This window comes from Suricata suricatta, chromosome 8, assembly GCF_006229205.1.
Source record: "Suricata suricatta isolate VVHF042 chromosome 8, meerkat_22Aug2017_6uvM2_HiC, whole genome shotgun sequence".
Lineage (NCBI taxonomy): Eukaryota > Metazoa > Chordata > Mammalia > Carnivora > Herpestidae > Suricata > Suricata suricatta.
This window is the reverse complement of record NC_043707.1, coordinates 109,457,381-109,473,574: the sequence shown is the minus strand read 5'-3', so window position 1 is coordinate 109,473,574 and position 16,194 is coordinate 109,457,381. Positions and strand designations below refer to the sequence as shown.

General features: G+C 38.7%; 1 protein-coding gene across 1 annotated transcript in view; it reads left to right on the top strand.

Annotated features, from left to right (window-relative positions):
* The first annotated feature begins 5,137 nt into the window (after positions 1-5,137).
* Positions 5,138-16,194, top strand: part of CCDC30 (coiled-coil domain containing 30) — a 66,875-nt gene continuing 55,818 nt past the window's right edge. The window contains exons 1-5 of the mRNA XM_029949895.1: positions 5,138-5,216; positions 6,734-6,831; positions 8,116-8,241; positions 9,535-9,672; positions 11,766-11,935. Coding sequence (XP_029805755.1) covers positions 6,790-6,831; positions 8,116-8,241; positions 9,535-9,672; positions 11,766-11,935 — 476 coding nt within the window. The 5' untranslated portion in view covers positions 5,138-5,216; positions 6,734-6,789. The remainder of the gene's footprint in view (positions 5,217-6,733; positions 6,832-8,115; positions 8,242-9,534; positions 9,673-11,765; positions 11,936-16,194) is intronic.

Genomic DNA, 16,194 nt, shown 5'->3' with positions numbered 1-16,194 from the left:
TCTATGATTTGGACTATTCTAGGTATCTCATATAAAGGGAATCATATACACTATTTGTCTTTTGGTGACTCACATTTCAATTAGCATGATATCTTCAAGTTTCATCTCTGTTATTGCACAGGTCAGAATGTCCTTCCTGTTTCAGGCTGAATAATATTCCATTGTATATTCCACATTTTGTTTATCTATTCAGCCATAAAGGGATACTTGAGTTGCTACAACATTTTGGCTGTAGTGGCTAACACTGCTATTAACATGAGGGTGCAAATATCTGTTCAAATCCTTGCTTTCAATTCTTTTGGGTATATACCTAGATGTGAAATTGCTGGATCATATAGTAATTAGCTTTCATTTTGTTGAAGAACCACCACACCATTTTCCACAGTGACTGCACCATTTTACTGTCTCACTAACAGTTTCACAAGGTTTCCAATTTCTCCATATCCTCATCATCAACACTTATTTTCTGTGGTTTGGGTGGTAGCTATCCTAATGAGTACAGAGTAGTTTCTCATTGTGCTTTAAGTTGCATTTACCTAATAATTAATGACGCTGAACATCTTTTCATGTGCTTATTGACCAGTTATATGTCATTGTTGGAGAAATATCTATTCAAGTCCTTTGCCTATTTTAAAATCAAGTTGTTGTTATGTTGTTGAGTTTTAGGAGCTCTTTATAGATTCTGCTTATATCAATCCTTATCAGATATATAACTTGCAAATATTTTTCCATTCCATAGGTTTCCTTTCACTCTGTGTTGATGCACAAAAATTTCTAAATTTCATGAGGTCCAGTTTGTCTATTTTTTCTTTTATTGCCTGTGCCTTTGATGTCATATCCAATAAATCATTGCCAAATTTAATGTTATAAAGCTTTTTGTGTGTTTTCTTCTATGAATTTTGTAGTTTCAGGTCTTATATTTAAATCTTTGATTCATTTTGAGTTAATTTTTATATATGCTATTAGGATACAACTTAATTCTTTTTGTAAATGGATGTCCAGTTTTTCCAACATCATTTGTTGAAAAGACTGGCTTTTTCCCATTAAATGGGCTTGGCGCATTTGTCAAAAATCATTTGACCATATACATGAAGGTTTATTTTTGAGCTCTGTATTCTATTCCATTGGCCTACATGTCTGTATTTATGACTATACCACACTGTTTTGACTACTGTGGCTTTGTAGTAAATTTTTAAAGACATGTTTATCTTGAGAGAGAGAGAGGGAGAGAGAAAGTGAGAGAGAGGGAGAAAGAGAGAGAATGCTCATGTGCATGTGAGTGGGGGAGGGGGAGAGAGAGATAGAGCCAGAGAAAAAGAGAATCCAAGCAGGCTCCATGCTGTCAGCACAGAGTCCATCAGAGGGCTCGGTCCCACAAACTGAGATCATGACCTGAACAGAAATCAAGAGTTAGACCCGTAAACAAACAAAAAAAAGAGTTGTACCCTTAACTGAGACACTAAGGTGCCCTGTATATTTTAAAATCAGGAAGTATGAGTCCTGAAGCTTTGTTCTTCTTTTTCAAGATAGTTTTAGCTGTTCAGCATCCCTTGAAATTCCATATGAATTTTTAGATGGGTTTTTTTATTTCTGCAAAAGAAAATAATTCTGATAGAGATCGCATTAAGTCTGCAGATTGCTTTAGATAGTATTGACATCTTAATATTAAGTCTTCCAATCCATGAACCTGGAGTGTGTGTTTCCATTATTTTGTCATCTTTAATTTTTTCAGCAATATCTTCTAGTTTTTAATCATACAAGTCTTTCACCTCCTTTGTTAAATTAATTCTTAGCTATTCTTTTTGATGCTACTATAAATGGAAGTGTTTTTGTAATTTCTTTTTCAGATTGCTCATTGTTAGTGTGTAGAAGTGTGACTGAGTTTTGTGTATTGCCTATGTATCTTGCTAGTTGGGTTAATTCATTTATTATGTCCAACTGTGGAATCTTTAAGATTTCCTACATATAAGATTGTATCATCTGCAAACAGATAATTTTGTTTCTTCTCCAGTTTGGATGTTTTTTACTTATTTTTTTCTTGCTTGATCGCTCTGGCTAGAATTTCCAATACTATGTTGAATAGAAGTGGTGAAAGTTTCTTCCTGATCTTACATGGAAAGCTTCCAGTCTTTGACTATTGAATATGATGTTCATTATGGGTTACTTACAAATCTTTATTATGTTGAGATAGTTTTCTTCTGTTCCTAGTTTATTTAGTGGTTTGTTGTTGGTGGTGGTATTTTAAATAGGATCCATGCCCAGCATGGAGCCCAAAGCAGGACTTGAACTCACGACTCTGAGATTAAGACCTAAGCTAAAATCAAAAGTCGGACACTTAACTGACAGAGGCACCCAGGTATCCCTGTTTAAGAGTGGTTTTTTTAATCATGAAAGGGTGTTGAATTCTGTCTAATGCTTTTTCTGCACCATGCCAATGTTCCTTCATACTTTTTTTTTTTAATGTTTTGTTTTTGTTTTTGAGAGACAGATAGAAACAGCAAGAGCAGGGGAAGGTCAGAGAGAGAGGGAGACACAGAATCCGAAGCAGGCTCCAGGCTCTGAGTTAGCTGTCAGCACAGAGCCTGACGCAGGGCTCGAACCCACCAACCGCGAGATCATGACCTGAACCAAAGCCTGATGCTCAACCGACTGAGCCACGCGGGCACCCCATTCTTTATACTTTTAATGCTGTATATCACAACGGTCAATGTCTGCGTGTTGAACCATACTTGCATTTCAGGAATAAACCTCACTTGGTCTTGGTGTATATCCCTTCTAACATAATGTTAAATTCGTTTTTATAACATTTTGTTAAGGATTTTTACATCAATGTTCACAAAGGATATTGGTCTATAGTTTCTTCTTCCTTGTAGTATCTTTGTTTGGCTTTCATGGCAGGATAAGCTGACCTCACAGGATGAGTTAGAAAGTGTTTCTTCCCTTTCAAGTTTTGAGAAAAGTTTGAGAAGGGGTTAGTTCTTTTTTGAATGTTTGGTAGAATTTACCAAGAAGCCTTTAGGCCCGGGGCTTTTCTCTGTACTGGAGATTTTTTATTACTGATTCAGTATCCTTACTCTCATTACAGGTCTATTCAAATTTTCTGTTTCTTCATGATTCAGTCTTTGTTGTTGGTTTTGTGTATTTAGGAATTTGTCCATTTAAATTATCTAAATTATCTAAATTGAAAGTGTTTACATGGGGCGCCTGGGTAGCTCAGTTGGTTAATCATCTGACTTTGGCTCAGGTCATGATCTCACAGTTTGTGGGTTTGAGCCCTGCATCAGGCTCCATGATGACAGCTCAGAGCCTGGAGCCTGCTTTGAATTCTGTGTCCTCCTCTCTTTCTGCCCCTCTCCTACTTGTGCTCTGTCTCTCTCTCTCTCTCAAAAATAAACAAACATTTAAAAAATTATTTTCAAAAAAGTATTTACAAGTAGACTTCAAACTTAGAAAAGGTATTCAGTAAGTAGTAAATAATAGTTAAATGACCTTTTAAAGTCATTTCTTGAGGAAAGAGGAAGTAATTAAATAGATTTTTGCCATCAAAGTTCTCTTGTGATCTTTCAAGAAGAAAAATACTCAAGCTTTTTTAATTGTGTTTAGCAGCCAGGCAATAGTGATATCACTCAGTATTAACTAAATGATCGTGCTCAGCAGCGGAGCTGAGTGAACTGAGTGCTGTAATCAGCAGGTTTAGGAGCTTCAGATCTCGATGCAGGGTCACTCCCCTTGACATGGGTCATCAGCTTTTAGACAGGTGCTCAGGTGTCTCATGCTGTCATTCTGGTCTCTGGATACTTTACTTTCTATGTCCTACAAATAGGAAGTAAAAGGATGGAAATTAAGACCTGAGAGCCTGCGATGTAGGAACGACTCTGCTGTGGGTTTGATATAACTCATGTAATGTTAGCGGAAAATTCTGGGAGGTAAGTATCGTTCACCCTCCTGCATAGTGAGGAATCCAAGATCATGAATTCATAAACGTGGAAGATCTCAAATTCCAGCTAATTACAAAACCCACGTTTTTGCCACTGTGACTTTAAAACTGTGTTTCAGGATCCTTGACGTTCTGCAGATGCAAAGCTCCAGGGCTTCTACCTCCACACCACCCAGAGAAGCCTCCATTTCTGGGAGCACTGGAGGCAGTGTCCCCATAAGAATTCCCTTGAGAATAAATGAGAGGGGGTGGCTTTAAAAGAACAAATAATTTAGGGGCACCTGGATGGCTCAGTCAGTTAAGCGCCCAACTCTTGGTTTCTGCTCAGGTCATGACCTCAGGATTCCAGGGGATCAAGCCCGTGGCAGGCTCTGTGCTGGCAGTGTGGAGCTGCCTTGGGTGCTCTCCCGCCTTCCTCCCCACTCAAAAATAAATAATTAATTTTTAAAAATTTTAAAAGAAGAACAAATAATTTAGAAAAACAATCCTTTAAACCAAGTCCTCAAGATAATGACCTATATTCCTTACCGATTGCTACATGCAGACAGATTTATCATTAATTAGATCCTCTCGATGTGGCTACTATGTATATTCTCAGAGAAAGTGCTTCAAAGAGAAGAAATGCTAGGGATCTGGTAGGACTAATAATATGTTGAGCATCTCTCAGATGCCGTGTTCTGTTCTAGATGTTTTATAAACACAATCTCATGTAATCCCTAGAACAACCCTCCCAAGGTGGGGAAGGATAGTCCCATGTCATATTTAGGGGAATTTAAAGGAACCTGAACAATGTGAGAGACAGGGCTAGGAGCTTTCCAGGTCTGTCTGGTCTTCCAGCTGATTTCGTCCATCGTATCAACTCATATGAGGATTTACGGAGGGGGTTACACAGGGGATTTATCATAACTGATGGAGGCACAGCATGCAGCTCTGAGCACATAAACCGTGTCCACCTGGAGGTGAGGACCAGGCATGCTTCATCCTGTCTGGCGCCCGCACGCGGCACCCCCCTGGCTATCCCTGTTCGAGGGCACAGCACAGTGCAAGCACAGAGCAGGGGTGGCAGGAACACTTGTCATACTGTGCCCGGGGGGCACAGTGTGGTTCAGAGCATTAGATGGCCCCCACCTTTAGGGTAGTAGAACACTGAAAGTGGAAAGTTCTGAGCTGTTACGCCATTCTCCACAGTCGTTGGTGGCTCCCCCCTGCCGATGAGGCGGTTCCCTAGCACGTCTGTCAGTGCCTGCCACTGCCTGCTGCTGCCTGACAGATGAGGAAGGTAGGCTCCCTTCAGCTGCCCAGAGCTCCCGCCACCCCACTGCCCCTCTCACATTGTTAGCTGCACCTTTCTTGTGTTTTTCTGCTTGAAACTTTGGTCACCACGAAGTCCATGAAGGACGTAAATTGCCTACATGCATAACTATGTTTAGTATGGCATAAATTATGGGAGATTTCAAACATACATTCTTTTGAAAGCTATCTTTTAAAAGTATGGCATTAAAATACATGACTTTCTTCTGCTAAAAAACACAAAGGAAAGCACAAAGGGAAGGAGGGGAGTTGAAACGGAGGCCTCTCAGGTGCTGGGAGGGCGGGGCCGAGGAGGTCTTTGCCCTGAGTGCTGAATGCATCAGTGTGTCGTGTATAGATGTGCGGAGACATTCACCAGGGCGGAAGGGGGTAATACCCTTTCCTGTATCCTTGGGCAGTGCTGCTTAGAAGTCGACTTCATTCTTCACCAGGTCTTTTTTCTATACCCTTTGACAGGAGGCTTTGTAAAAGTTACACTGAGGTTTTAGCCTCCTTTTTCCCAGGTGTCTTTTCCATTCTTTCCAACTCATCTCTTCCCATTTTATTGACATTAAACATGAAAAAAGGAAATTACTGGTAATCAACATTACTAATGAATTAACGAAAAGTTTTGAAACAAATGAATACATATCTGTCAGTGAATTATGAATTCAGAAGGACAAGCAAAGCTCCAGAATACTTTTCTCCAAAATTTAATCGGGTAAAACTCTTTAGTGGATCCACCCTTTCCTTTCTTCAGCTTACATAAATGAATGTTTTTATCTCTGAACTAAACTAAAAACTTAACTGAAGTTTCTGTTGAAGCCTAATTCTGAATAAAAGTAATATCAGTGATGGTGTCTTCTATTTCTAAATTACATCTAAATACCTAGAAGCTTCTTCTGCATATAATTTGTTACTGGGCCAATTATCAATAAAAGGTTACTTTTCTGGACGCCTGGCTGGCCCAGTCAGTTGAGCCTCTGATTTCAGCTCAGGTCATGATCTCATGGTTCTGAGTTCAAGCCCTGCGTTGGGTTCTGTGCTGATAGCCCAGAGCCTGGCGCCTGCTTCAGATTCTCGGTCTCCCTCTCTCACTGCCTCTTCCCCACTCACACACACACACACTCTCTCTCTCTCTCTCTCTCTCTCAAAATTAAATAAATATTTATTTAAAAAATCTTTTAAAAGGTTACTTTTCAAAAGTGGAAAAAGAGGAGTACAATGGCAGCTGAATTTAGGACAAGGAAGATCCTATAGTGTATTTTTACAATACTTGGTCCCTTGGGTTCCACTTCCAAAGAGCAGCAAGGGCTCAAATACTTAATAAAGCAACTCTTCAAAGGATTGAAGACCAGATAAGAGGTAAAAGTTGTCATAGGGAAAGTTTTCAAGGGTGTTGCTCCAGGGAAGAACTCTTGAGAACTATAGCTTCCCCCAACCCTGGTATTTTTTAGAATAAGACATGTATGTATATATTTTAACTGATGATTTATTTGGATTAAGATTTCCATCTTCAAGTCTGAGTTATCAGTAATATAGGAAGACAGAGAAAAACCAACATGAAAGATCAAGAAACAGTGCAAGTAGAAGATTTGAATGAGGTAAGAAATAAAAAGTTCTTTTTCAGTGACAGTTGCTAATACAGGCGAGGCAGACTCCATAAGGATGCTTAAGAATAGCTGAAAATAAGCAAAGGGAGAAAGTAAACCCCTGGAAATGTAAATCTACATCCTGCAGTTGTGATCAGTGGTTACAGAAGGCCTTCCCAAGAGTAGTCAGTCAGAAAGGAGCCCACTGAAAATGTATTTCCTGTAAACTAGTGTGTTGAATTTGTAAGGATGGTTTAAAGGTATTGCCTCACTACAGAGTAAATGTGAAAATTCAGAACAATCCAATAATATAAACTCCCACTTAGAGAGCATTTGCTGTATATGAGGCACCTAATATATGCATAGACTTCATTCTTCCTATTTTTCAGATGAGGAAACCAAGGCTAGGTTAAATAACCAGCTCAGTATCCCACTGTTGGTAAACAGAACAAGACCCATAAGACTCTCTTCCCACATACCATCCTTGGTTTCCTAAGTTGGAGAGTTAGAGACCTATCAATTCCACGCTGCTCCCTGGCAGGCTGATGCCAACTGAGCAGTTAGTCTGCTGGACAGGTGTGTTCTGACAGTCAAGAGGGGTCTGCAGCTCGATGGTGGTGTCAAGGGAATTGCTTCAACTCTCAGTCTGCAGTCACTAAACTGCATTCTGACCTTAATTTAATGTCCTAATAGGTTTGTGTGACAAGAGAAAATATACTTTGGCAAGTCTGATTAGAGTAGGTATTCAAAGTAAGAACATATAAGAGAAATTTGGTTTGAATCCCAGTGTGACTATGTGATCTTGAAAAAAATATCTAATGTATCTGAGCCTCCGCTCTGTTCTCTGTAAAAAAAAAAAAGTTCCAATTTTGTAGGGTCCTGAGATCGCACAAGTAAAACATGCACCATAATGACTGACATACGGTAAGCACTAACTCACTAGTAGCTGATCTCATTATTATTGCAATTATTGTTATCAATTCATTTAGAAAGATCTCAATAATACTTTATATTTGGTAGGTGTTTAACATTCACAAAATACTTTCAAAATCTCACTTTATTCCTCCTTGGATGGCTATAATGTTTGTAGGACAAATATTAGCTCCATATTACAGTTGAGAAAACAGGCTTAGAGAAAAATGTCTCTTATGAGTTATGGTACCATGATCTATTTTTCCCAGCTTCGTACCTCCTCTAGGTGACTTTATAATTTAGTTAGGGAGGAAATTGGTATTATTAGAATTTATAGGAAACATGATTGTATACAGAAATAATCATGTAAAGTGCTTTTTGCAGATTTTAAAAATGAGCCAAGAAAAGGTCGACATATTTGAAAGTGAGTTGTCAAAAGAGAGAGAAAGGAGAAAGCAACTGACATCTGATCTTAATACCGTACAGAAGGATTTGCAAGTTGGAAGTGAGGTATTCTGCCACTCAGGATGTTATTCTCCTCTTTTTGCATTCCTAATTTAGAGATTTCATGCTATCATTTATTTTTATTTTAAAATAAATTGTAGCTCTAGAATATGTGTTTCTGTTAGTAATAATGGGGTGACTGCTGTTTTCTTGGGCTGAGTTCCAGCTCCAGCACTAGCCAAACAGAGACTTTTAAGTAGTAGGTGTTTGATTATTATGGTGGTCATGGAGTCATGGACTTGTCTCTCCTTTTAACTGCTTGTCCTACCGTCTTGGAAAGGTCTGTCACAAGACAACCAACCTATATTTAGAAGAGAGACCTGGAGATGAGTCCATGGAAGTCTAGATCACCAATTTAGAGGACAGTTTTCAGGGTGGGTGAGAGCCAGTGCAATGCCCCAAATCCCATCCTGATGACCCCCAGGAATTTTCAATACAATGAGGTAGGAAATCAATACCACTGCCTTCTTCCTGTGTCCACTCTCTGTTTTCTCTCCTTTTTGCCCAATACCTTCCTCATCAACATTCTCTTCTCCTTCTGACTTGCAGGCTTTGGGAAAGTACCAAGTAACTCCTCTTCTAAAGTAAATTTGTGTCACCTGTTCCCTTCAGAGAACACCACAGACCAACTCTCAGGCCCCAGTCATCCACCAACCAAACTGTATATTCCATGTTATCAATGTAGAAATTTGATCAGAATCTACATTTAATAAAGGGTTTTCTCTCACAGATATAGAAAACAAATCAGAGGATTAGAAGAAGCCCCAGTTGATTAAGTCTCTGAATACACATTATCAACTAAGGCAGCATAATTTGTTAAGAACACAGAGTTTGAGGTTGGTCCAATGGCTGAAACTCAGCTTTCCCACTCCCTGGCTATGTGAACTTGGGCAGGCCACCTACACTCTCTGAGCCTGTTTCAGTAGTCCTACTTCATGAGGTTGTCACAAGATTAAAGGCTCAGTTATTCTGTAAAAGGTAAATTTGAAAAAAGACACACTTTTAAAAAGATAATATAGCTAGTGCAGGAGTTGCTGAAGAATGTACCCCCTCTATAAGCTTTGCCAAAAGTAGGAAGGACTCTAAAACCCAGTCCTTCAACCTGTAAATGATAGAAACTAAGAATGTTCAGTTTCATTAATTGAGTTACGTAAACTTTACTAAGAAAGTATTTCTGCTAGAAGAATAAGTTGGGAAAAAATTGTAAGAGTCATTTCAAAAATTCATTTTTAGAAATATCATACCTTTTATGGGGAAAATCTCATTTTATTTTACTAAATGTCTTTATTTCTTAATCAGGAATTGCAAAATTCAAAGTCAGAACTTATATGCCTTTATAATGAAATTCAAAGTCTTCCAGGGGCAGCAGAAGACCGAGACCATTTTTTAATAGCATATGACCTGCTACAAAGAGAGAATTCTGAATTAGAAACAAAGGTGAGACTGAATTAATTATTTAAATGTTCAATGTTTGACTTTACCTTTTATGAGGATAAGATAAAAGGAAATTAATTTTCAGTAACAGATTACATGCAAATTGGAGTTTCTTTTATTACTAGAGAATAAATTGCCATGTAGTGTAGTCTATAAGCCAAGCTATGACTCAGAATAGACTTCATCCAGTCCTTCACTCTTTAGAATTACTCTGTGAATTTTTTTTAAACTTTAAGTCAATTTCCCAAAAGCTTAAATTTTGGAGCACGTATTATAATGTAAAAAGTTTGCTTGAAAATACAACTTCTGGGGTGCCTGGGTGGCTCAGTCAGTTAAGCGTCTGGCTTCAGCTCAGGTCATGATCTCACGGTTCGTGGGTTCGAGCCCTGCGTCGGGCTCTGTGCTAACAGCTAGCTCAGAGCCTGGGGCCTTTCTTCAGATTCTGTGTTTTCCTCTCTCTCTGACCCTCCCCTGCTCACACTGTCTCTCTCTCTCTCTCTCTCTCTCTCTCAAAAATAAATAAAACATTAAAAAAAAACTACCAAATGATCCAGCAATTCCACTGTCTGGAGATATATACCCAAAAGAATTGGAAGCAGGGTCTTGAAGAGATATTTGCACACCCATTTTCACAGCAGCATTATTCGCAATAAAAGTTAGAAGTATCCCAAGTGTTTATTGATGGATGAACAGATAAGCAAATTGTGGTATATACAACACAATGGAAGGTTACTGAACCTTAAAAAGGAGGGAGAATCTGCAATATATTACAACATGGATGAATCTTGAGGATTTATGCTAAGTGAAATAAGCCAATCAGAAAAACACAAATACTGTATGATTCCCATTACATGAAGTACTTAGAGTAGTCAAAATTATGAAGACAGAAAGTGTAATGGTGGCTGCCCAGGACTGGGGGAGACAAGAAAGAGGAGTAATTGTATAATAGGTATTAGGTTTGTTTTACAAGATGAAATGAGTTCTGGGGATGGAAGGTGGCAGTGGCTGCACAACAGTGTGAATGTATTTAATTTCACGGAACCACACGCTGAAACTAGTTAAGATGGTAAATTTTATGTTAGGTATATTTTACCACCACCACCACCACCCCCCCCAAATTCAAAACAAACAGAAGTCTCCTTAAGTGTCTTTAACCTTAAAGCTTCAAATGAATGCATTTTTTTTTCAGTTATACTGTAAACTAGGCTTATACTTAAAATTAGAAAAATGTTTAAATGTCCTGACCCCACTTTGTTCCCCGAGTGTAAAAACGGCTGCCAGACCAGGGTTGGCCACCGTTGGAGGTTGCCGGTAGTGTAATTCCTGGAGTCCTACCTGTTATCAACAACTCCGGGCTCAACATTTCCTTCCTCAGTTATTCTCTTGGTCTTGATTAAAATGGGAGAAGGAAATGAAAGCTTGAACACACAGTTAAAATACTTTGGGTTCTATTTTAGTACCACATGTGAAATGGAGGACTAAGTTCAGTCCTCATTTATCCTACGTGAAGTTGTTGAGGGATTGGGATATGGATCAAACAGTCCGTGACCCAGGGAGGGGCAGGTCCAGAGTACAGTGAGTTATCATCACTGTAAAATTAGAAGATCTTATCTTATGAAACATCATTGGATAGTTGAACACAGGAGATGAACTTAGGCAAAAAGAATATAATATAATATCACTATCCTAGTAATCTGGCTCTCTCTCACTTAAAAAAGCTTTTTTATTTAGAAATAATTTCAAACTTATAGAAAAGTTGCAAAAATAGTAAGAAGAATGCCCAGGTACTTTCACCTCTCCAATGTTAATATGGTTGGTACTACACTTGCTTTATCTTTCTCTCTCTCTCTCTCCCTCTCTCCAAAAATACCCTTCTTTAAAACCATGGATTTACGCATCCTTGTGCCTGTGGTAAAAATGGATTCGTTATATAACAACTGCAAAGTGTTGTTAAATTAGAAGAAGACTTCAATTAGGATGTCAATTTGTATCACTTGTCAATAATTATTTAAGCATTTAATGGACTAAATGTACTTTTTTCATAATTATAAGAGTATGCAAAATAGAATATTTGTCTTTTCACTTTAACTTTACAGGTCTTGAAGCTTTTACAAGAATTTGAACAATTAACTCATTTTACTGTGGGGAGAAAAACTGCAGCTGCTGATTTAATTACAACTGAAAATATCTGTAAAGATCTCGTGTCTAAAGTACCAGTTTTGAAAGTAGAGATTCAAAGCCCAAAGGAAGAGGGAAAAGAACTCTGGTAAGTTGAGAAAATCCTGTATCACATTAATTACGGGGGGTACGTTTTATTTGGCTTGGTCATTACAAGAATTTTGACATTTGTTTCCAAATGGTGAGAGTGGAAAAATTAGTTCTAATCAAGAATTGCCCAAGAAGATTTCCTTTTGATATATCATTACATTTTTAAACCTTTTCCTGCTTTTAAAAATAATTTTATGCTTCTTGTAGGAAATTTGGAAAGCCTGGAAAAGTGAAAGGAGATGTTAATAGTCCATAATGTCACCCGGGAGATAGGTTAATGTCCTAATTTTTCTTTCTTCTCTCTATAAACATACATATATGTGGGGTTTTTATATAATTAGACTAGACTCTATCAAAAAAGCTGAGAGGATTTTTGCTGTTTTTATTTCACATTGTATCTGATAATTTTGATAACCTTTTTCTTTTTTTTATTCTTCCTTTATTTCTTGTTAATCTTGTCCTTTGACTCTTGTATTTCTACTTTTTCACCAAAAGTATTTTTCACAGAAACTTGTTAGACTTTAGGCAAATGTATTACTCTGCCTTGGCACCATGATAGATGCAATCCAGTTCTGTCTGGGCCAAAGCCGAGAACCAGATCACCAACAGGAAACAAAAGATGGCAATTTGACTTATATATTATATAGTAAAGGATACATCATCAACAAACTAGGAAAATATGGTCTAGGTGTGGCCACATTTCTATCTTTCAAAACATTTTAACACACAAGATGTTTTTTTGCTAGTTTTGGATCCCTGAATTTTATGCTTTCCTAAAAGTTTTTTAACTTTAGAGTGTGCTGAGTCCAAGATTCACAATCACGAAACCTAGTTGCAGAAGCGGGAAAAGCATATTGGAGACGTGGTGGGGAACAGGTGTAATAGTGGTCACAAGAGCAAAGAGCCAAGAAACTAGATCAGAGCCTTTACGTTTGCTGTAGGGGAAAAGGAAGTCTAGTTCCTGAGCACTGGAGAAGTATAGTACTGGGCTTTTGAGGGAGATTATTCTAGTATCTCTATAAGAGATAAATTGAAGAAGAAAAACAGACCAATTAATCCAGATATGAGCCAGAGATGAAAGACAGTGGCCTAGATTGAGTAGGCAGCAGTGGAGATGAAGTGGCCAATCTGAACACTCTTGAGAGGAGAAGTCGACAGTAATTATCAAAGCTGACAAAAATCCACCCAGATGACTTGGGAGAATTGGTAGGGATACTTGCCACACAGAGCAAGGCTATGGCCTTAAGTCATTTGGAGGTGGAGAACCTTGCCATGATAAAGATACTGGACTTTATCCAGTATCTCTATATATCTATCTCTCTATAAAGAGCTCCTTGCTCCAAGCTCCCATGACTTGGTCCAAATTACTTCCCAACACCAGGACTGTGAGAAGTCTACATATCTGCCCTAGGCTTCCCTCACTCCTTCTAATAAGATTTCCTTGCTTATCTCCTCCGTCCCACTTCATAGCCTCCACATATCCCAGATCCATTACACAATCACAGTCAACAGTAAAATTGCCTACTACCCTGTGCCAGGTACTATAGGAAGATACTGAGGATACAAAATAAGACATACTTCCTACCCTTATGGTCCAAATAGCCTGCTAGGGGAAGATATATTGGATACTATGGAAGCACAAAGGAGGTGCCCTGGGCCCAGCTAATAAACCAGAAAATATTCTTAAAGGAAATAACAAACCAAGTCCTGAAGTATGGGTTACCAAGAGCCAAGCAAAAATATGGGGGAATAATTTTCAAGGGGGACATGACATGTACAAGAGAAGGCATGTGAGGAACTTGGTGACCTCAGTGCTGCTACAGCATAGAGCATGAAGACATGTTCTCAGCAATATGTCGTTTCTGGCTGGTGGTTTACTTTTGCCCACACAACTTTTACATTACTATTGTTGTAGCTGTTATTGTTGTTACATAAAAGTAAAATAAAGTAATACATAGTGGTATTTACTACTTTTTAAAATCTGTTCAGTGTGCCTTTTGTTTCTAAATTACACATTTTGTCTTATACCTTTTGAAAGATAAAGTGTGTTCTTTTTGGAGGGCATTTATTTTCATGGATAATTGTCTTGATGTATCAAGAACACTTTAGGGGCACCTGAGTGGCTCAGTGGATTGAGCGTCTGACTCTTGGTTTTGGCTCAGGCCATGATCTCATAGTTCATGGGATGGAGCCTCACATTACGCAGAGACTGCTCGGGATTCTCTTCCTCTCTCTGCCCCCCCCCGACCCCTGCTCATGTGCATGTGCTGTCTCTCTAAAATAAATAAAGAAACATAAAATGGACATTTTAAATTCCCATATTCTAAGATACTGCTAAATCTCCTTAATTAACTAATTAATGAATTCAGTGAATGCTATTAATTTATCCAGACCATTAATGAAGATGTAAAATGGTGTCAGCCACAGGACTGTGCCCTAGAGAGTACTGGTTTCTATTCCCTTCAAGTCAGAGAAGACTCACTGACTACCTTGCTCTGAATATGGCTCTAGAGGCACATCTCATAGACTCAACTGAGAGGAAGTTCATTTAAACTTTATCTTTAAAATATGGAAACACAGTGAAGGCTACTTCTTCCATGTCAACACGGCCACTATGCAAGTATAGAAGGAGATTACATTAGGTCTGGCTACGTTTACTCTTTATAAAGTCATTCACCCTTCTAAGTTTGACAAACCAACTACCTTCATAGGTATTAAACTTAAATGATCAATATTTTCTATCTTTTAATTTATTTTTGTTTAATTTTAAAGAGAGAGAAAATGCATGTGAACAAGGGTGATGGGCAGAGAGAGAGAGGGAGAGAGAGAGAGAGAGACAGGGAATCTAAAGCAGGCCCTATGCTCAGTGCAGAGCCCTACATGGTACTAGATCCCACAACCCTGGGATTATGACTTGAGCTGAAATCAAGAGTTCCATGCCCAACCAACTGAGCCACCCAGGCACCCCTCCATTTTTTTAAGGAAAGCTTTTTATTTTTAGGTACTTGTAGATTCACATGCATACAGTTGTAAGAAATAATAGAGATTCTCTCTTTTGTCTCTGGGCCTTTACCCATTTTATTTTTTAAGTCATCCTAGAATACCCTTTTTTTCTCTGTTCTCTTCTATACCAACACCTTCTCCCAACAAACATACATACACGCAAGTGTGCACACACCTGTCCCTTTATATTTGCCCAGTTTGTGCCTACTCATCCATCAGGCCCCAGATTACTTACTACTAGTTTAATCAATTCACTCAATTACTTATCTTTTTTCTCACTAAATTGTAAGTCCTTTAGGGCAGGGATATGTCCTAATGCCTGCCAAAGTGCCTGGTGCTTACTGAGTAGTTTAAATTTAGGGGCACCTGGGTGGCTCAGTTGGTTAAGCAACCAACTTTGGCTCAGGTCACAATCTCACGGTTCACAAGTTTGAGCTCCACACAGGGCTCTGTGCTGTCCAGCGCAGAGCTTTCTTCAGATTCTCTGTCCCCCTCTGTGTCTCTGCCCCTCCCTTGTTTGCACTCTTTCTCTCTCTCAAAAATAAATAAACATTTTTTTTAAAACAACAAATAGTAGGGACGCCTGAGTGGCTCGGGCATTTAAGCAGCCAACTTCAGCTCAGGTCATGATACCACGGTTTGTGAGTTCAAGCCCCACATCGGGCTCTGTGCTGACAGCTCAGAGCCTGGAGCCTGCTTGGGATTCTGTGTTTCCCTCTCTCTCTGCCCCTCCCCGATTAATGCTCTGTCTCTCTCTGTCTCACAAAAATAAATCAACATTAAAACATTTTAATAATAATAAATTTTTTAAAAAATCTTTATAAGCTGTGTCTGCCCAATGTCATTTGTAAAATTAAAAAGTGAAAAACTCACTTAAACTGGTTATTTTGGTATAGACAAAAATCTCTGATGGGTTATGTCCCTGAATGTGAGTTTGAAAAAATGACTCATTTGTTTTTAAAGTTTATGTATGAGAGTAAGATAACTGTTCTGCTGTAAAATTCAAATTGGAGGGGTGCCTGGGTGGCTCAGTTGGTTAAGCATCCAACTGAGGCTCAGGTAGTGATCTCACAGTTCATGTGTTCAAGCCCTGTGGGGGGTTTTCTGCTGACAGCGCAGATCCCAGAACCTGCTTCAGATTCTGTTTCTCCTTCTCCCTCTGCCCTTTCCCTGCTAATTTTTTTAAATGTTTTTTTATTTATTTCTGAGAGACAGAGAGAAACAGCATGAGCAGGAGAGGGTCAGAGAGAGAGA